Raw genomic sequence first — 20,870 nt, 5'->3', positions numbered from 1 at the left:
GTTCTCTATATTATATAGTACACAATTAACATATATTATTTGTTGTGTATTTGCTTTTATAGCATAAACATATTCATATATCATAAATAATTCATATTTATATATCATAAATGTATTATCTATAGTGTATATTATTTATTTCCTATATGGCATAAGTTATATATATGGTTTAAATTATGTATGTATAATTTAATATATAAAAGTTTCCCTACAGTTACTGTTCTACATTTATTATTTTTAAATATATGACATATTTACTACTTAAATATGAATTCATGGCATTCTGGTCATTTTTTTTAACAGTCCTCTGGGGGAACCCTGTTTATTACTCCAGCAGTTTTGAGTTTGTAGTTTTTGAATTTTTTTGCAGTTTCATGATCAGTTCTTCACTTCCTGATTTTTGTAGATGACATGAAGTTCTCTATGTGGAATAAATAATAATAGAAGTAGTTTTTACCGATAAAAATGTGGAAAAAGAAATACATATAGAATCTACAGATATGATTTACATTTATGGTATAAATATATCCATGTTTACATCTGAAGTCAGGGGCACTTCGTACATCACAGTGACGTGAAACCACCTCTTTCAAGCTCCAAAACATTTCCGTCACCCCAGAAAGAAACCCTGTCTCCATGAACAGTCACCCCCAGCCCCTGACAGCCGGGACCCCGCTGTCTGTGTCTGGGGACTGGCCTGTTCTGGACGTCTCACATCCATGGACTCACACACTGTGTGTCCTTCTGTGTCTGCTTCTCCCCCTGAGCATCACGTTTTCCGCGTTCTTCCTCGTAGCGACTGTCAGAGCTTCACTCCTTTTAACAGCTGCTTTTGCGGTCGTTTTGATTTTTAAAAATATTGCATTAAAATACTACTTCTTTTATTTCTTATCATTTGTCTTAATGACGATTTCAGCTTCCCTTTTACATTTTGAACCCAAAGCTAGTGTCTCACTCTCTTCACCCTGTTTCTGTCCTGGTGACCACAGAGATGGGCAGACCGTGGACACGGAAACTCAAAAAATGCCTGTCCAGGAATTCCAAATTCCAGAGTAAAGGAGAAAAAAGCCAACAGCTGTTTTTCCGTAGTCAGACTCTCAACAGTTCTAAAACCAAGTGTGTGGGTTCTTCTTTTCCCCCACACCAGGTGATTCTCCAGTCACCAGCTGAGTGGCCTACAATTCAACTCCATTCTGACCCTATTTGTCTGGAGTCAGCGTCAGATCCCACAGGCTAAGGGCTCAGTCCCAGAAGACTGTCTCCCACTTCAGAGGCCAGCCCTGAGCTGGGGCCTTCATCTTTTCTAACCCACTGACTATAAATGGGGTAGGAGGGTTCCCACAACCCTCTCCTTGGGTTCCATCGTTTGCTAACAAATTCACAGAACTCAGAGAAAGAGTTTACTTACTAGATTACCAATTTGTTATAAAAGGACACGACTCAGGGGCAGCCAGGTGGAAGAGGTGTACAGGGCACTGTGTGGGGAAGGGGGTGGAGCTTCCACGCCCTCTCTGGGCATTCCCCTCCGGGTACCTCCCTATGTTCATCAGCCTGGAAGCTCTCCATAACCATCTGGGAGAGGCATCATCACACAGGCAAAACTGATCAGATCACTGGCTATTAGTGATTGACTCAACCTCCAGCCCCTCTTCCTTCCCTAGATGTGGGGTGGGGCTGAATGTTCCAACCCTCTAATCACAGGGTTGGTTCCTCTGGCCACCAGCTCCCATCCTGAGGCTACTGAGGATCCCCTAGCCCCCAGTCATCTCATTAGCATACAAAAGATGCCACTTTGGAGATTCCAAAGATTTTAGGAGTTATATGCCAAGAAAAGTTGGGGGGCGCACAGAGATCAAATATGTATTACTTATTACGTCTCGTGGAGACACAGTCACACCCAAAGAACTGAATTCTCTCCTGTAATCCATGTGCCAAGCCTTGGGTGTGAATCACAGAAGTCTGATTCTACTGCCCACTTCGGGACTCTGGCCACTGCCTCCCCCAGGGTTTACCTTGGTATCTAAGGGCTGCTGGGCCTAGACTGTCATTAACTCTAAAATCACAGGGATTGGGGAAAAAGCAGCCCCAATATGGCAACACGGGGGCTGTGGGAACCTCTCTCCTTGGTGTGTCTTGACAGGTACGCAGGCCCCATGGAGCGTGCTGGGGCGGAAAGCATCCTTACCAACCGCTCGGATGGGACGTTCTTGGTGCGGCAGAGGGTGAAGGACGCTGCAGAATTTGCCATCAGCATTAAGTAATTCCTCCTTCCCTGACCAGTTTTCCCTTGTGACCTGGGCACTGCAGGTGCTTAGGAAGAAGGGAATGTTCAGTCATGAGAGCCACCTTTTACTAAGGTCCTGCAGTGTCCTCAGTGCTTTTTTAAAATCTTTCTTACTTCTTTTAATTGACTCACAGGAAAGAGACATGCTTCCTAGGGAGGCTCTAAGGAGCATTTAGCACACCCTAGGAAGAGGCATGGAATCTAAATCCAAGTCTTGCAGACCCTGGCTCTCCTGCCTCTCAGTTTCTTGGGTGCAGCTTCTTGCCCATGGTGACGTGTTTCCTTGTTGGTTTTGTAACTTTGTCTTGTGATCTTAAGTGGAGCTCTTTCTTTGGGTATCTTTGCTGCCTGGGTCTCCAGAGATTTTGCATTCGCTCCTGTTGGGACTCACCAACAAGTTAATTTCTTTTTCAGGTTAACAAATTTTAGGTTAATTCCTTGGTTTCCCAGACTACACAGGTGGTTTAAGTTTAAACCTTAGACCTATGTGCGGGCAAGACTGAGATTATGAATTCTCAAGGGTGACTTTTCTGTTTTGGGTCTGAGAGAAGCAAGCTTTCACACGGTCCCTGCTGCGCTGACGGCCGGAGCTTCTCCAGACCTGCTCTTTGGCAAAGGATGTAGCTATTTGACAGTCGGGGCTTATGGGGTGTTGGGCCGGTCTCAGTGCCAACTCTCCACCCTACAGGGACCCAGTAACTCATCGCATGTTTCTATGTGACCATCAAGACATTTGCCCCTCGGTTTCCCAGATCGGCAAAGCCTGCAGGGCAGCAATCCATGCTTACCAACGAGTTTTTAGTTTCATCCTCATTTTTGACAGCTGGGGTTTTCCCATGCTTTTTTGAGAACTCAGCATTTTTTTTTTTTCTTGGCATTTCTAGGGTTTTTTTGGAGCAGACTTTTTTGGTTACCTAGTTCTTGGTTGGCAGGATCAGTTTTGCTGCTTCACGTCTCTTGTGTGCCCTTACTAGTCTGTGGGCCGCCATGCTGGGGGGGATGGCCTCTTCCCCCACATCCTTTATTTATTTATTCATTAAAAAAATTTTTTTTAGATTTATATATTTTTATTTTTTATATTTTAGTATATTATTTAATTATTTTATTTCGGTTGGGGAGAAGTAATTAGGTTTATTTAGTTCTAGAGGAAGTACTGGGGATTGAACCAAGAGCCTCCTGCATGCCGAGCATGCGCTCTGCCCCTTGAGCTGCACCCTCCCCCTCCCATATCCTCTAGAGTCAGCTGGTCCTCCGCGTTCCTCCAAGTGGAAATGTTGTCCTATCTGTTCTAGAACAGTGCTTTCTTTACAAGGTCTTTTTGACTTCTCAACGACCCTGGGAGTCAAGAGAAGATTGCTATTACACAGAGGAGGACATTAAGGCTGAGAGCAGCCAAGGCCCCGAGGGAGGGACCCTGTTGGGGCGGCCAGAGGCAGGCTCAGACTCTGGGCTCCAGTGGTCGCCCCCTCCCTGAAGTAGCCACAATTGCTTCTTCCACGGTTGAGGGTGGGCAGTCTGGGGCTGAGGCTTGACAGGAGATGGGCCTGAGTTCCCAGGCTCAGGGTCCAACGACCATCTTACTCCTTTCTCCTCCTTCCAGGTATAATGTTGAGGTCAAGCATATTAAAATCATGACAGCAGAAGGTCTGTACAGGATTACAGAGAAGAAGGCTTTCCGGGGTCTTACGGTAAGGGCCATCTGCTCCTAACCCCAGACTTCCAGAATCTAGACGGGACCCTCCCTGAAGCTTCATCTTGGGACCCCGTTTTCCCACATTCAGAACAGCCCCTCCAAGAGCACTATGGAGCAATCGTCTTTAAACTCTTTTTCCTAACAGCCATCAATGAGAATAATAATAATAAAAATAATAGTAGTTGAGCCTTTGCAAGCACGTACTGAGCGCCAGGTGAATTATAAATGGGATGCCAGTTAATTCCCTCAACTCACTCTCTGAGTTCCCATTTCACAGGTGGGAGAAGCTGAGACTTAGTTCTTCTCCAGTAACGCAGAATTGCAGAGACCCCATTTTTGTCAGACGTCAAGGCTTAACTCTGCCTAATCTGCTCAATGGCCATTTCATGGAAAATTCAAATGCCTTTCAAGTGTTTTTGCTTCTATTTGGTGCCCTGTAATTTTGAGTTATCTGTTAGACATCTTAAGCCCGTTGGTCTAAGGTCCATGGATCTTACCCATGGTCTGTGGATCCTGGAGACAGTCTGAGTCCTCTGAAAGAAAATCCAGAATTTTGTGCATATCAGCATATCTTGTGGTGGAAGATGTCTCAGACCCTCAAATGGGTCCTTGACTCCGCAAAAGGTTAGGGACTGTTATTTCGTTCCACAAATGTTTTTCTCCCACAAAATTTATTCTGAAAAATTCCCTTCCCCCATTTTTAATTTCTGAAAAGTGACTGAATATTTACTGGATTAGCGTCATGAATGTCTGTGAACCTTTCACCTGGATCTGCTAATTGCTAACATCCTGCCTCTTTTGCTTTCATTCTTCCCCCCTCCATCCCGCCACGCTTATTCCACACAATTTAGGAGTAATTTGCAGGCATCAGGATCCTCCCTATAAATACTTTGGCATGAGTATCCAAAGGGCCAAGACAGTCTCTTGCCTCATCGAGGTGTCATTACCACAGTCAGGAAGTTGAACATTGATACAAAGTTGTTATCTAATATTCAGCCTGTTTCCCAGGCTTCCTGATTGCCCCAATGTTGTCTTTTGTAGCAATTTTTCCCCCCAGGATTTAATCAGAGGGCTCACATATTGCATTCATCTCCTTAGTGTCTCTTTTAATGTGCGACAGTGCCCCAGTCTTTTGTTTATTCCTTCGGCCTTTCATGATATTGGAGCCTTTGAAGTCTAGGACATCCATAAGATGTTTTGTTTTGCTGAATCACCCTTAATTTTAACTTGCCTGACAGCTTCCTTGCCATGAGAATCAGCTTGAGAATTTATGGAAGAAAGTCATGAATGCAACCCAACTGGGACTTGAATTCAGACCAGTCTTATTAGAGAAGGCAGCTCTATGTTACTGCACTCTGCTCCCCACCCCTCCACACTGTGGGTCCTAATTCCAGATCTGCCCCTTTCCAGCCGTGGGACCCTGGATGAGGCTTCTCTGTGATGCAGTTTTTCCATTTATAAAGTAGGGGAATCATCAACGTATTCATCTCCCGTGATTATTAGGAGATTTTGATGATGTGTGGCTGCATGCTGGCCAGCATACAGTAGGTGCTTAATAAACAGTATTTATTATTATTGCACATTATTTGTAAAAATAAGGCTTCTTGACACCCACAGAAGGGTTGGTTTTGGTGAGCTGGTCATCAGGCAAGTCGATTACTTGGTAAATTTTTCATGAAGTGAACTGGCTATTAGGAGAACTGGCTTGAGATGGTGTGATTTCTTCCCCATAAAATGATCTTGGCTGACTGGGAAGGGAGTGAGCACCCCATCACGGGGAGCATTCAAGGAGTCTATTGCCAGGAAGGCTGGAAGCGGGGCCTGGCTTCAGTGAGGAGTTCACGTGGCTCCTTACAGCTCTGCCCTCTTCCTGGGCTGGCCGTGAGAGAGCACCTGTCCCACTGTCCTTCCAGGAGCTGGTGGAGTTCTACCAACAGAACTCCCTGAAGGACTGCTTCAAGTCACTGGACACCACCCTGCAGTTCCCTTTCAAGGAGCCTGAGAGGAGAGCCATTAGCAAGCCACCAGGTAGGAGGCCTCCAGCTGGGGGTCTGCAGTGCCAGCTCCTTCTCATCGTGGAGGGAAAGTCTGGGGGGTGCTGTGGGGTTTCGTGCAGTGGGCATGAAGTCCTATCTGTAAAACAGTGTGAACACCATCCTGCTTCCTGTCTGTCCCTTTGCTCAGGAGAGGTTTGCATATGCATTTGGATGGAAGGAGGGGCAGGAGTAACTTTCATATTTGGGAAGATAGCCTCACTGCACCTTTTAAGCCTTTATTTTTGTATCAACAGCAGACATTAATTAGTATCTATAACCTTCTCCTCTCAAAAGGCAAGACCTTTAGTGCATCTTACTTCCCTTTTCCTTTGGATTTCTCACTCACCTGGTTTGTTGAAATTATCTGGAATGTTGAATACAGTGTGCTATGAATTAAAACAATCACAACTTATATTTTAGGAATCCTTTCTTAACCATTGCATTTCACTTTGCAAATACAGTATCAAGAATTATTTTGACTCCATTTATATTTCTTGTTTTCCATGTTTTTTTCTTTATTTTAAAATTCTTTATTCTGATTCAAGTTTCATTTTGCTGGAGTGCATTCTGGAGTATGTTTTTCAGAAAAGTTCCATGGTGGGTGGACTTTTGGAATTCTTGCATGTCCAAAAAATTTTTAGAGAGGGATCTAAAATTTGATTATTGTTAAAATGTTATAATTTTGGAAAAGCAACACTAACATGACATCAGGACTCAGATTAAAATTGCTCCTTTTCTCATCATCCAATTAAATAAATATTTCTGTCTGCAAGTTACTTATTAGTCCTGGTGAATATATGAATGTTCCATCTTAGCATATTTGCAGAAATACTACAAATTAATTTAATTTTATTTTTTAATACTATGATTTATTTTATTTATTTATTATTTTTTTAATGGAGGTATGGGAGATTGAACCCAGGACCTCGTGCATGCTAAGCGTGTGCTCTACCACTTACAAATCAATTTTATATTCTACAATATCATTTCACATTGTACTTTGAAAAGTTTTCTGTGTCTTTTCTCCCTTGCTTCTTTTTCTCCCATTCTGTTTTTTTTTCCAACCCTTGGTCCTCCTTAAGATCCTTAATTTTAATAGCCTGGAATGAAAATTTCCCCATATTTCTTCTTTCCTTTTATTATAAATATATACAAATCATTTAAGAAATCATAGATGGTATTATGTTCTAAATCTGGATGCTGTTGGGCTGGAAGGATGATTCTGGGAGTGCAACCGTGTCCCCTCAGAACCCAGGGCACTCAGCCAGCCCTCGGCAGGAAGAAGCACTGAGAGACCCTTCATCCTGGCGTGTCCTCCTGGGAGTATTGCTCTCCCACTGCCCCCGACAGTGGGTGGGTGTCTGCCTCCGACCCCTTTCCCACACTGCTCTCCCCTGCACAGCGGGAAGCACCAAGTACTTCGGCACAGCCAAAGCCCGCTATGACTTCTGCGCCCGGGACCGATCGGAGCTGTCCCTCAAGGAGGGCGACATCATCAAGATCCTTAACAAGAAGGGGCAGCAGGGCTGGTGGCGAGGGGAGATCTACGGCCGGGTGAGTTGGGGCAGAGCTTGGCAGCCCCAGGGAAAGGGTGTGAGGTGGCCTGGCTGTGGTGAAGCTGTACTGGAATGGTGGGGTGGAGACGATGGGCGGTGGCTCACGGGGAGGGTGTCCCCGGTTGGAAGGGAGAAAGGGACAGAGATTTCGTTCATTTGTGCAATTTGCATTTATTTGGTGAGCACTTTCTCTGTGCTGGGCTTTCTGCTGGACGCCCAGGAGACAAAAAGGAGCCCAGCGTAGTTGCTGCCCTTGTGAAACTCCTGGCTTAGTGAGAAGCATAGAGCTGTAACCACGCAGTTACAACAGCGAGTGGTTGAGACTGAGATGGGGAATCCTAAGGCATCATGGGAGCCCCAGGGGAACTCCTGACCCACCCTGGGAGCCGGACCAGAGGGCTTCTGAGAGGCCAAGCTGGTTGCTGGGGGAGGAGTTACATGAACCAGGTAAAAAGGTCACAGAGCGGGATGTGAGGAAGTATGCCAGGCAGAGGGGCCAGCATGTGCAAAGGCCCTGGGGTGAGAGACTGACGGGCGGGTTTGAGGAGCACGAAGGGAAGGATTCGCCTGTCTTGTTCTCTGCAGTATCACCAGTGCCTGGAACAGTGACTGTCACATAGCAGATGCTCAGTACTTACTGACTGCATGCAGAGGCAGGCCGGAGACAAACACTTTTGCCTTTTGAGTTCTTTTCTCTGCCTGAATTTGGGCTTTCAGTAGGGAGTTCAAGTTTCTTCAAAAAGTTTGTTTCTGCCTGGTTCTTAATTTTGTCTCACAAAGGCAGAGTCTTCTTTATTTCATCTGTGGATGAACTCCTAGTCTCGGGAATACTGCCTTGCTTGTAGTGGTTTCTCAAAAGTATTTGTTGAATGAAGGTAAGGGCAGTGGTTAGGAGCTTACATTCTACCAGAGGGAAACATATATGAAAAATGACCTGGAAAATGGCTTAGATGAAGTTTTCAGAACCATGGAGGGTAAATCCAGTGAGTAGTGGAGAACAGTTAGGGTTTGAGGGAGCCTTTTAGAGTGTTGAGGAAGGTCTGGGCTGTAAAGAATTTATCCATCTATCATTCTATCCATCCATCCATCCATCATTCCATTCATCCATTCATTCATCTTTTCAACAAATATTTATTATCTACTGTGTTCCAGGAACTATTCTAGGCTCTTGGATTCAGTGATGAATAAGACAACAGAAATTCCTGCCCTGTCATAGTGAAGGGAGGTGGAAGAGACAACAAGCCCATAAATAAGTAACATATATAATCAATTAGATAGTGCAATTGTTATGGAAAAGCAGGAAATGGGGATAAGCGGTGGTGCGGTGGGAGCTGTAATTTTAAATAGGATGTTTAGGTGATAAGGTGACACGTAAGTAGAAGACTGTAGGAGGTGGAGGTGTTCAGCTGAGGCTATATCTGAGGGAGATACTTTCTGGGGTAGAAAGTATAGCAGGTGCAAAGGCCCTGTGGTAGAAAGGAGTCTGCCTGGTGTTTCAGGGAACAATGGGAGAACCTGCAGAAGCTGCCCTGACTACTTCCTTGTCTCTTTCCAGGTTGGCTGGTTCCCCTCCAACTATGTGGAAGAGGATTATTCCGAATACTGCTGAGCTTTGGCATATTGGCAGAGAGATGAGAATCTCCAGGCTCTGAGCCCAGGATGAACGGGCAGTAGGGCCAGGGGCTGTGACAGATCCTGGGGGGCTGAGTGTCTCGGATGGACTGCGGAGGGCCAGCATCCAGCTGGCAGGGCTCCTGGGTGGATGCCCTGTCATGGTTAATTTATATCACACTGATTTCCTCTTGGGTCCCCTTGAGAAGGTGGGGCTCAAGGTAACCGAATAAAATGGTGAATGGATGTACTGGTGTCGTTCAGAAAGACCTGGAAGAGGAAAGATGGGAAAGGGCACTGGGACGCAGACAAAAGCCCCCTCGCCAGTTCCTGCCACCAGCTCTCACACCTTTCTCTGCCACTCAAAGAAGGAAATGGGACCCTGTGTAACAGGAAAGAATTTTACACTCACAGATTCTGGATCAGGAAAATATAACTCTCATTTGTTTTTTTATGTGATAGAATGTAATTACCGTTTGGAGCCCCTCCAGTTCTGCTAAGCGGTAGAAACTTTATCGCAGTTGAGTCTGGGTCTCCTGAGTCAATTCTCTCCAAGATCATGTTTAAATCCCAGAGGCTTTGGCACTGGAATGCTGGAGAGACTGGTACTGGGTGGCTATCGTCCATCACACTGCCCCTGCTGAGATGTCACTGCTTCTCCTTCATCTTTGGCGCCTCTGTATCTTCCACACCCCTTTTGGCACATGTGAGGCCAGGCACCTGGCAGTTTCCCTGTAACTGTTGACTAGAATGACTGTACATCCTGTTTGCCCCAGGACGATCCTGGCTATTGCCCTGGTGTGGTTATTAATCACGATCCTCTTCATTCTCCAGAGCGTCCTGGTTTGGATGATAAATTACGTGGTCACTGTCTCAGGTCGAGCTGCTGTAGGAGCAGAGCCTGAGACAAGGATTTGGGGGTGCAAAGTCTATCTGGGTGGTGATCCAAGGAAGCAGCTGGGAGAGAGTGGAGAAGAGAGACAGAACGGGGGAAGATGTCGCAGGGAGCATCGATGAGCAGGTGAAAGCTGTGGGCAGTGGGGACCCCTTCTTACTGGGGACCCCGGCAGTCAGTGCAGAGCAAGTTTTGGAGTTGAGGGGCGAGGGAGCTGGGGTATTTATTCACCAGCTTCCACCGGTAATTGCTTGGGAGCTACTTGCATGTTGGCACTACGTGCTCTGGTAGCCCGAGAACCACAGTCGTATTTGGAGCCACTGACCTGTGTGGACCTTGCCAGTGCTGGGGAGCTATGCCTGCTCCGAGGATGCTGTCACATGCGAGATGTGGGGGGAGCTCTGTAGAGCCTATGTCTTGGGGTCCGGGGGCTCTGGGGAACCTTTTTCCCTCTCTCATACCCCCCTGAAGCCACATAGACGGGGACTAGGCCAGTGGGGTACAGAGATGCATCGCTGGATTCATCTCTGAGTTGAACTATCTTCTTTCCCACCCAGCCCTTCCCGTCTGCTTTGGGGAACCGGGATCAAGTTTGTTGCAGGAAAAGTTGACTCAGCCTGATGAATGCTCTTCCACATAGAGAGCCAGGCTTTCTTCCTACCTCACAGAATTTATGATTTTTTTCAATTGTGGCAAAATACACATAACATAAAAATTGACCATCCTAACCAGTTTCACGTGTCCGGTTAGGTGGCGGAATGTATATTCACACTGTTGTGAGACCAGTCTCCAGAAATTTTCATCTTGCAGAAGGAAGTTCTCCTCATTGAGCTGTCCTCCCAAATGTACGTGTCGAAAGCCTCGCCCCTGGAGACCTCAGAATGTGAGTGAGTCTGGAGCAAGGGTCTTTAAAGAGGTAACTAAGTTAAATGAAGTCATCAGGGAGGGCCCTAATCCAACGTGACTGGTGTCCTTATAAAATCGAGACACAGACATTCACGGACCATGTGAGGACACAGGGGGAAGGTGGCATCTACTTAAACTAAGGAACGAAGTCTCAGCAGAAACCAGCCCTACTGATGCCTTGCTCTCTAACTTCTGGCCTCCAGAACCGTGAAACCATAAGTGTCTGCTGTTTAAGTGACTTTATTACAGCAGCCCAAGCAAACTAGCACCGCAGCTTTGTGCCATGTGAACAGGCAGAGACGTGCCTGCCAAGTCCACACACTCTAACTGGGGACTTGACCTGTCCCCTCGGTGATCATAATTTGGGAGTGATGTTTCAGAATGAGGGAAGCAAGGATGAGAGACAGATCTAACCTGGTCTTGGGTTGGGAGGGTGGTCAAGGAGGGCTTCCTGGAGGAGGACACATCTAAGGTGGTACCTGAACAATGAGCTGGAGTTATTTAAGAAAAGTGGCGGGGCGGGGTGGGTTTAGGGGAAAGTGAGTTCCGGAAACTGCAAGTGGTTCACGTTGCTTAGAGGGGGAGGGAGGGAGAGTGGGGGGTTGAAAAAATGTTGGACGTGCCTTCTTATGTGTCCCCCAGGAAGACACCTTCTGGAGGAGGCCGCCTCTCCCAGGCTGGTGGAGATGACGAGGGACCTCAGGTGTGCCCTGGCGTGGCTTGCCTGATGGTTGGAGAGCTGGATTCGAGGGAACAGCTGTCACTCAAATACACTGGCACAGAGAGGTTCAGGGGGACACACAGCAGCTCCAGGAGGCCCTAACTCGGAAGTTCTTTGGTGCTGGCTGGCAGTCACATCCGGCAGCCTGGGGGCACATGGGCGCTCGTGCGTGCGCGCTCGCTCGCACACACATGCACACACACACACACACACACACACACACACACTGTATTAGCTTGCTCAGGCTGCTGAAACAAAGCACCACAAACTAAGTGGCTTAAATAAAGAACAGAAACTTATCACCTGACAGTTCTGGAGGCCGGAAGTCCAGGATCAAGCTGTCATTGGTGGGGCCACGCTCCCTCTGAAGACGCCAGAGAAGAATCCGTTCCAGGCATTTCTCACACCTCCTGGGAGTTTCTTGGCTTGCCGGCTTGTGGTAGCAAAACGCCAGTGTTCACCCAGCATCCTCCCTGTGTCCAAATTTCTCCCTCTTATAAGGACCCCCGTGCTGCTGGATGAAGGGCTCACCCTACTCCAGCATCACCCAAGACCCAGTTTCCAAATAAGGTCACATTCTGAGGTCCTGGGGATTTTGGACTCCAACATGTGATCTCGGGGAGGGTGCAGTTTAACCCACAACACATGTAATGCATACGAAAGCCGTTATGCAGATCCCCCTGCACAAGTGGCCAAGCAGATGTGCAGACGACCACGAAGAAACACAGCCCCCCAAATACACAGACGGTCAAATACAGCAGGTAGAGACTGACAAGCAGACAAGCAGATGGACAGACAGACGGGCCGACACAGAGTATACAGCAAGCAGGCAGCTCTAGAGATGCATAGACCCAGAGACACTTCCCCCATCACAACAGGCAAAAGACCCCAGACCCAAACACTCTCCTTTCCAAACACCAGAACAGACGGAACTAAGAACAGAAACACACAGACAGATGCAAAAATACTGACATCCTCTTCAACAGGTAATTCACACATACGCTTGTAAAGCTGATTTATATAGACACGGAGACATAGATGGACTCAGCCAGGCACAGAAACACACCCCAAACACCCACCTCTGTGCACAGCAGATGGTCCCCGACAGACAGGCAGACACCCTCACATACACTCACTCATACGCCCCACTCGGGACCTTGCTAACTCATCCACAGGTGAAATCTGTGAATAGACCAAACCCGGTCAGCTTGGGGCACGGAAGCGGGGGCAGGGAGGGACTAGCTCAGTGGTAGAGTGTGTGCTTATCATGCACGAGGTCCTGGGTTCAATCCCCAGTACCTCCATTAAAATAAGTAAATAGGTAAACTTAACCTCCCCCCTCAAAAAGCTAAGAGAATTTAAGGTTCAAACCCAGTCAGGCATATATCCATTGAATCAAACAGGACACTTATAAACATCACAAAGATACACACACAGACAAACGCGCGCGCGCGCACACACACAGACACACACACACACACACACACACACACACACACACACACACACACACACACACACACACACACACACACACACGAGCATAAGGCAGATAGCTGCAAAGTCAAGTCAAGCTTGCCCTCTGGTGGACAGTAGCAGTAGTGCCCCAACCTCTTGATTAACCTGGGTCCCTGCTTGGGGAAGGGAGCAGAGAGAGCAGAGGAAGGGGTGTGGTGTACGTAGGGGTGTGTGTGCGCGCGCGCGCGCGTGCATGTGCACAAGCCTGTCTATACGAGCCCGTGGGCACCAGAAAGAACTCCTGGTGTTTTTGGCTCTGCAGCTGGTCAGCATCCTCACACCGCCCCGTGGTACCCCCCCTACTCACACACCCCAAAGCCCAGGGAAGGACCTACCTGGAGAGACCCATTGAGGTCTCATTCCAGAGTCCTGCTGGGTCAGACAGTCGCAGCCTCATGTGGCCAGGATGGAGCAAGAGGGAGAAACACAGAGTTGGAGGAGCCTAGAAGGATGAGAGATTTCCTGCAAGGTGAGGTTGGATCTGGGTCTTTGAAAGATAAGCATGTGTTTATACTGTTGAGACGGCAAAGGAACATACTGTAGGTGGAGTGGGCTCTACCTAGAGACTTTGGCTGTAATCCGAAGGCTTGTCCTAACTCTTTAATCCCTTCCAGGGCTCAGGTTTGGTTTTTGAGTTCGTACCCTGTATTTCCAGAAGAGAAATGGAGCCATCCAAATAAATGACTCTCTAATGATGGAATGCCAATGGAGTCAGGCACAGGGCAGATTTTCTTTCTTTTGAAAACCAGTTTAATTAGGTATGATTAACATATAAAAATATGCATTGAGTATATGCATTGCAATGAGTTTGGGGGTACATATCCACCTGTGAACCCATCACCACCATCAAGGCCTTAAGTATACCACCACCTGATGTCTACTCCTGCGGTGGATTGCCATGCTGGGACTTCGTCACATTTCAGGGGGGCTACTGATGCCACGATAACCCTGCACTCAGAGACCCAGCATGCTCTGTTTCCCTGGAGTTTGAGACAGGGCGGGGGAGGCTCAGGTCCCATGAAATCTTTCCCCACTGCGACCCTAGTGCACCAATTTGAAGCTGTGTGCTGCCCTCTAGTGGTCCTTGCTGATTTGGACCACGTTTTGTGTATCCATTCATCTGTCCGTGGAATTTTGGGTTGTTTCCACCTCTTGGCTACTGAGAACAGTGCTTCTGCGAATGGTTTTTTTTACAATTTTAAATGCTTGAAGAAAATTAAGGAAGAATACTATTTCATGACATGTGACAAGTATATGAGATTTGAGTTTCAGAGTCCACAGATAAAATTTTCTTGGCACGTGGTTACATTCATTCCTGTACCTTCTACGACTGCTCTCACGCTGCTGTGACACAGTTAAAGCAGGGACCCAATGGCTTCCAAAGTGGGAAATATTTACTGTCTGGACCCTTACAGAAAAAGCTACTGACCTTGAGCTAAGAGATCACAAATGCTGGTTTTTCGGCATCTCATTTGCCAGCCCTGTTTTGATGATATAATAAAGCCCTTTTATTGCTTTTTATGTTCTTCCACATTTGGGGGCTGCAGTCTAACTGAGAGAGAGCTACACCGTAATAGCCTATGAAGATACTTCAGTACTTGGAGTGTGTGTATGTCGTGTATTGTATTAGTGATGCTAATTGACTTATGTGTGCTGTGTACTTGATACTCTGAGTGCTTTTTTTAAGCTTTTTTTTGGAGGGGAGCTGTAATTAGGTTAATTTATTAATTAAAATTTTTTTCTAATGGAGGTATTGGAGACTGAACCCAGGACCTTATGCATTCTAAGCACACACAGTCTACCACTGGGCCACACCCTTCTTGTTTTCTTCTAGGTGATTTTGAGAAGTTGCTTCATTCAGTCTTCATGATAACTATTTGAAGTAGACATATGTTTTAGTAGATGAGAAACTGAGGGTCAGAGAGGCTCTCTCACTTTAAGGTTACACGTTACGTGGTTGGAGCTGGAATGTAAGTGTGATAGGCTGAGCGGTGTCCCCTCCTCCCCACTCATATGCTGAAATCCTCACCCTCAGGACCTCAGAATGTGACTGTATTTGGGGATGGGGGTCTTTACAGAGCTGCTTAAGTGAAATGAGGTCATTAGTGTGGGCCCTGATCCAGGAGGACTGTGTTCCTGTAAGAGGAGATTAGGACTCAGATATATAGGGGAGACCAAGTGAGGGCGCGGGAGAAGACAGCCGTCTGCAAGCCGAGGGAAGAGTCCTCAGAGGGAACAAGCCCTGCGGACACCTTGATGGTGGACTTCCAGCCTCCAGAACGTGAGGAAATAAATACCTACTGGTTAAGTTCCCCAGACTGCGGAAGTTTGTCATGGGGGCTTTAGCAAACGAATAGAGCTGAACTGATTCTATCTACCAGAAAACAGTCACTTCTTGAAGCTCACAGAACACACTGTCCCTCGTTCAGGCTGTCTCCTTCTGAGGTCTCTCTCCTTCCAGAATCTTCCTCCCTCTCAGAGGCTCAGACCTGGAGACCCACATTCTTTCTTCTTACATCCTTGGGGATCTACTTCCCCCCAATTCTGGCCCCTAGTTGCCTGAGCTTTGGGGAGCGAGTATGATGAATTATTTTTTTCTCCAAAATTCTGCACTGCCCTATCCTCTTTTGGTTCTGTCCAAATGAGGTTTGTTTACAGTTTGTCTAGCTGTTTCTTCTGTCTCTGGTGAGATGGAATTATTTTAACTTTTTGTGGGGGCGGGGGACGAGGTTTCATTTCATTTTCTTTAATGAGGATACTGGAAATTGAACCCAGGACCTCGTGCATGCTAAGCACGCACTCTACCACTGAGATACACACTTCCCCAATGATAACTATAAAAACATTTGGGGAACTGAGTTTCTGCTGAAATTTTGCTGAGAGAGAGAGAGAGTGTGTGGACAGCAATGCTTGCAAACACCGGTGACCCACTGGAAGAGGGAAGGAAATGTGAATTATTACATATGCACACATTAGCCCACTTATGTAGGTTCAAGGGTGTGACCGAGCTCCGAACATTGATGGGGAAGAATTTCCAAGAAACATTTCTTATCAGTCAAAGTGCGGTTAGGAAAAATGAACTGTACTAGATTTTATTGTTTCATTTGAATTTTAAAAGAAGTATGGATTTTGATAGTTTCTATGCTTTCTAAGGTCGAATGTATTTATCAGCGTGAAATGAGATCAGCTCTCCATTTAAACAAATGTTAACATGAAAGAGGCCACACTTCCCTGGAGAAACCCGAAACGCATGTCTTTTCGTCCCTGTAAATAGCATGAAATAATTTGTTCCCTTTATATAATGTGCACAATAAAATAATTTGGCAGAATTGTGGGTATTCTTTATTTTGAAGGCAGTCTTATCAGCTTTATCAAGGGAGTGATTTATGTAGGACAAACTGCTTCCTTTCACAGTGTAAAATCTGATGAGTTTTGACAACCTCTGCCACAGTCAAGATACAGAACATTTCCATCATCTCCCTAGATTTTCTTGAGCCCTTTTATAATCCCTTCCCCTCTGCACTCCTGGCCCTAGGCAACCCTGGAAGCTTGTATCTGATTTCCTCTGGATTTCAACCCTTTCTCCCTCTGGGGTTTGTTGTTTTTTTTATGAGTTAGATATTTTATTAAAATTAATTACCTGTTTTTTTCACTTTTAAAATATGGTTTCTGGAATTTTTTTAAATTCTTATATTTTATTGAAGTGTATTCAATTTACAATGTTAATTCCAGGCATACAGTAAAGCCGTTCAGTTATATATACACATAAATATATTTTTCTTCAGTTTCTTTTCTATTACGGCTCATTAGAAGAAACTGAATATAGTTCCCTGTGCTATGCAGTAAGTCCTTGTTGTTTATTTTATATATAGCAGTGTGTATCTGTTAATCCCAAGCTACTGATCTATCCCTTCCCTGCCTTTCCCCACCCTGGTAACCAGTTTGTTTTCTATGTCCTTGAGTTTATTTCTGGCTTGTAAATAAAATTTGTATTTTTTTTTAAGATTCCACATACAAGAGACATCATATGATATTTGTCTTTCTCTGACTTCCTTCACTTAATATGATCATTGGTAGGTCCATCCATGTTGCTGCAAATGGCATTATTCCATTCCATTTTATGGCTGAGTAGTATTCCATTGTGTATATATACACCACAACTTCTTTATTCAGTTATCTGTTGATGGACATTTAGGTTGTTTCCATGCCTTGGCTATTGTCAATCATGCTGCTGTGAACACTGGGGTGCATGTATCTTTTTGAATTATAATTTTCTCTGGGTATATGCCCAGGAGTGGGATTGCTGGATCATATGGTAACTCTATTTTTAATTTTTTAAGGAACCTCCATCCTGTCCTCCATAGAGGTTGCACCAAACTACATTCCCACCAACAGTGTAATCCCTTTTCTCTTTGTTGATTTGCTTTGTACTTTTGCATGGTAATAAAGCAGAGCCATGAGGATGACTATATACCGGGTTCTGTGAGCCATCCCAGGGAATCATTGAACCGGGCTGTGGTTCTGGGGCACCATCGAAAAACCACCTCTACTTACCAGGGGTCTTAGGTGCCCTGGGTAACTGAATCCTTCTGAAAAAGCGGGGGCTCTGCCTCCATCAGCTGCTTCCCTCCCAGGACTCTTATTCCTTTCATCCCGCAGGAGGGCAGCTACTGCTCACTGTCCACCCACTCAAATCTCTGATTTTCTCCCTGGGGGAAGAGCAGGGTCAGGAGATTTCCCGGTTCCTCTTTCTTTCTTCTTCCTCATTTGAGTCTTCATTTTCTGGGATACAGCAGCCAACGAAATTCCTTCCCTGCCCCAAGGATGTTCCCAGTCTTTGGAGGGAAACAGACATTCAAACAAACATAGATCATACTGAGTGCCAGGATTTGGGGAACACAGAGGAGATCCCTAACACTGAAGTAGAGGTCAGGGAGGGCTTCCTGGAGAAGGTGGTATTTCCACGGGAAGACTTCCTGGGTGGGGGGTGATATTTATACTAAAAGGCTTCATGGGAGGAGGTGATATTTACATGGAAGGCTTCCTGGAGGAGGTGATATTTACATGGGAAGATGCATAGGATATGGGGTGAGGGACCCATGTCAACCTGGGGCTAAAAGACAGCTTACTGTTTAATGGCTTGGAGGGATTCTTAAGTTCCCCCTGGAAGCACATTCTGCCACGAGGATTCTTGTTCATGGGGTTCACTGAGGGAGGGTGTTTAGCAGAGGACGAGTCAGGGGAGCAGCATAGGTTGGAGGAAACTGTTGAGCAAGGAGGTGGTCTCAGCTGGAGTCCAGCCTCCACCTGATCCCATAGGGATCCCCAGAACCCGAGTAACACCACTGAATTGATCTCGCCTTGGACTGAGGGCTGGCTTTTGACCTCTGTGACCGTCGGTTATTGGCTGTGGGCTCTGCAGGCTTTGAACTGAAGAGCAGTTCTCCAGAGAAGGGGAAGCTGTAAGCTGTTAGCCAACAACACTCACACAGCTGGGGAATGAGTGCTCTAGCTGCCCAAGGGTGGCTGGACATGCCATCAACAGTGTCCACCAAAGGAGACTTCCGTTAATTTAGGATGACTGCAGCTTTGGGGGAACCAATGAAGCCAGAGGGGGACCAGTGTAATAGGACTAGGCAGGGTCTTGAGTGCCCTCTTGAGTCTGGACTTCATTCTGAAGGTAATAAGGAAGGTTTAGAGTACAGGGGGAACATGATCAAGTTTGGTAGGGCTGCCTTGAAGTCACCCATCCCCCTTAAGACGCCTGCGTTAAGGCTGAGGATAAGTGATGTCTCCAAGGCAGATTTCTTCAGTCTTGAGTGTCCCTCAATTTCCTCTTTGCCGGGAAAGTGATTAGGGGTTAAGCTTCTGCAAGCCACGTGGCTAGAATTGTGCGTTTCCTTCCCTTTCTTCTCCCCTTACCCCTGCCCTCGTCCCTGGAAGCTCTCTGCCGTCCAAATTTTGTAGTCATCTCTTTTGGGTTTGAAGGTGGCTGGTGTTTTGTGTCCTCAGTCACTCACCAGGACCCCAGACCACCTCCATAGTAGGTAAAATAATGAGGCTCCCCCAGACCCCCACCAGGTTGTCCACATCCTAGTTGCCGGAGGCTGTGAATACATGACCTTACCCGGCAAAAGGGACTTCACGAGTGTGATGGAGTTAAAAGGATCTGGAGACAGGAAGACTGTTCTGTATTGTCTGTGTAGATCTAGTGTAATCACAAGGTCCTTTTAAGAGGGGAAAGGGAGAGAAGAGAGAAAGGGAGGGGGAGGGAGGGGTGAGATTGAGGACAGAAAGAATGAGAGAAATCTATCTATCTATCTATCTATCTATCTATCTATCTATCTATCTATCTATCTACCTACCTACCTACCTACCTACCTACCTATTTATCTATCTATCCATGGAGTGAGTGTGTGTATGAGAGAGAGAGGGAAAGAGAGAGAGAGAGATTTGGAGATATTGTGCTACTGGCTTTAAAGATGGAGGAAGGGGCTTGGAGCCAAGGGATGAGGACAGCCTTCAGAAGCTCAGAAAAACAGGGAATGGACTCCCTGCTAGAGCCTCCAGAAGGAACACAGCCCCACTGGCATCTTGATTTCAACCCTTGTAAGACTCATTTGAGACTCTGACCTTCAGACCTTTAATGGGATAAATTTGTGTTGTTTCAAAACACTAAGTTTGTGGTGATTTGTTTTGGCAGCAGTGGGAAACTCATCTACCACCTCATCCCTGTGTGGAATGTGAGCTTGGTCAGAAAACCCTCTGACTCTGAAGCCCACCCTCCAAATTCCTCCTTCTGCCTCAGACTCTGCACCCCCATGTCCAGAAAGTCCTCCCATTCTCTTGTTCCTGCTTCATGAATTCCTCTTCATCTCCACCGGAACCATGCCATCACTCTTCTCCCTATGTCCCCACTCATGACCACATCCTGTCTTAACACCCATGCTACACAACACAAGTGTAAATACCTATGTGACCATTACTCCCTTGCTGAAATCCCTTCTGTTGCCCTATGGAGAAGGTCTAGTCTAAGCTCTTTTACCCAAGTTAGGAGGTCCTACATGAAATGAACTTGCTGACGTCTCCAGTCCAGTCATTGCTGGCACTACGTCTCCGATGAGCAGCTGTGTCCATTTAGCACAGTGGGATAATGATGTTGACCATAATAACTGATGTCATTGAGCATTCTTTTTGCCAGGCAGAATCTTAGGGTTTTATCACATTAAACCTCTAACCCTATGATATTATCATATTCTTTTTTTTTGCAAATGGGGAAAATTGTTTCTAAGTGTATGGTTACCTCTTGCTGTGTAACAAATTATTCCTCCCAAGACTTCACAGCTTAAAACAACAAACTTTTATTTTTCTATGGTTTCTGAGGGCTGGGAATCTGGACGCGGCTTAGTTGGGTGGAACTGGATCAGGGTGTCTCATGAGGTCACAGTCGAATTGTTGGCTGTAATCTCATTTCCTCCTCACATGGGCTTCTCCTTCCTGCTGCTCAAGCATCCTCACAACATAACTGGCTCCCCCACAGTGAATGACCCTGGAAAGAAAGACCCAGGGTGTCTCAGATGCCACATAATGTCAAATCTTCCTTTTTGTTTTTCTTAGAAACAAGTCACTAAATCTAGCTCATACTCAAAG

At 46.2% G+C, this 20,870-nt stretch overlaps 1 protein-coding gene and 1 non-coding gene across 2 annotated transcripts in view; both read left to right on the top strand.

The window, feature by feature from the left end:
• The window catches only part of VAV1 (vav guanine nucleotide exchange factor 1), a 47,722-nt gene extending 38,296 nt beyond the window's left edge, over positions 1-9,426 (top strand). Inside the window, exons 23-27 of the mRNA XM_074350943.1 lie at positions 2,141-2,257; positions 3,885-3,972; positions 5,891-6,005; positions 7,416-7,567; positions 9,125-9,426. Of these exons, the coding sequence (XP_074207044.1) occupies positions 2,141-2,257; positions 3,885-3,972; positions 5,891-6,005; positions 7,416-7,567; positions 9,125-9,178 (526 nt within the window). The 3' untranslated portion in view covers positions 9,179-9,426. The remainder of the gene's footprint in view (positions 1-2,140; positions 2,258-3,884; positions 3,973-5,890; positions 6,006-7,415; positions 7,568-9,124) is intronic.
• Positions 9,427-12,933: 3,507 nt separating this feature from the next.
• Positions 12,934-13,006, top strand: TRNAD-AUC (transfer RNA aspartic acid (anticodon AUC)). Its single transcript has one exon. It is a non-coding gene; the product is annotated as a tRNA-Asp (tRNA).
• The last annotated feature ends 7,864 nt before the right edge of the window (positions 13,007-20,870 follow it).

Source organism: Camelus bactrianus, chromosome 22 (assembly GCF_048773025.1).
Source record: "Camelus bactrianus isolate YW-2024 breed Bactrian camel chromosome 22, ASM4877302v1, whole genome shotgun sequence".
Lineage (NCBI taxonomy): Eukaryota > Metazoa > Chordata > Mammalia > Artiodactyla > Camelidae > Camelus > Camelus bactrianus.
This window is presented reverse-complemented; position numbering and strand designations above follow the sequence as displayed.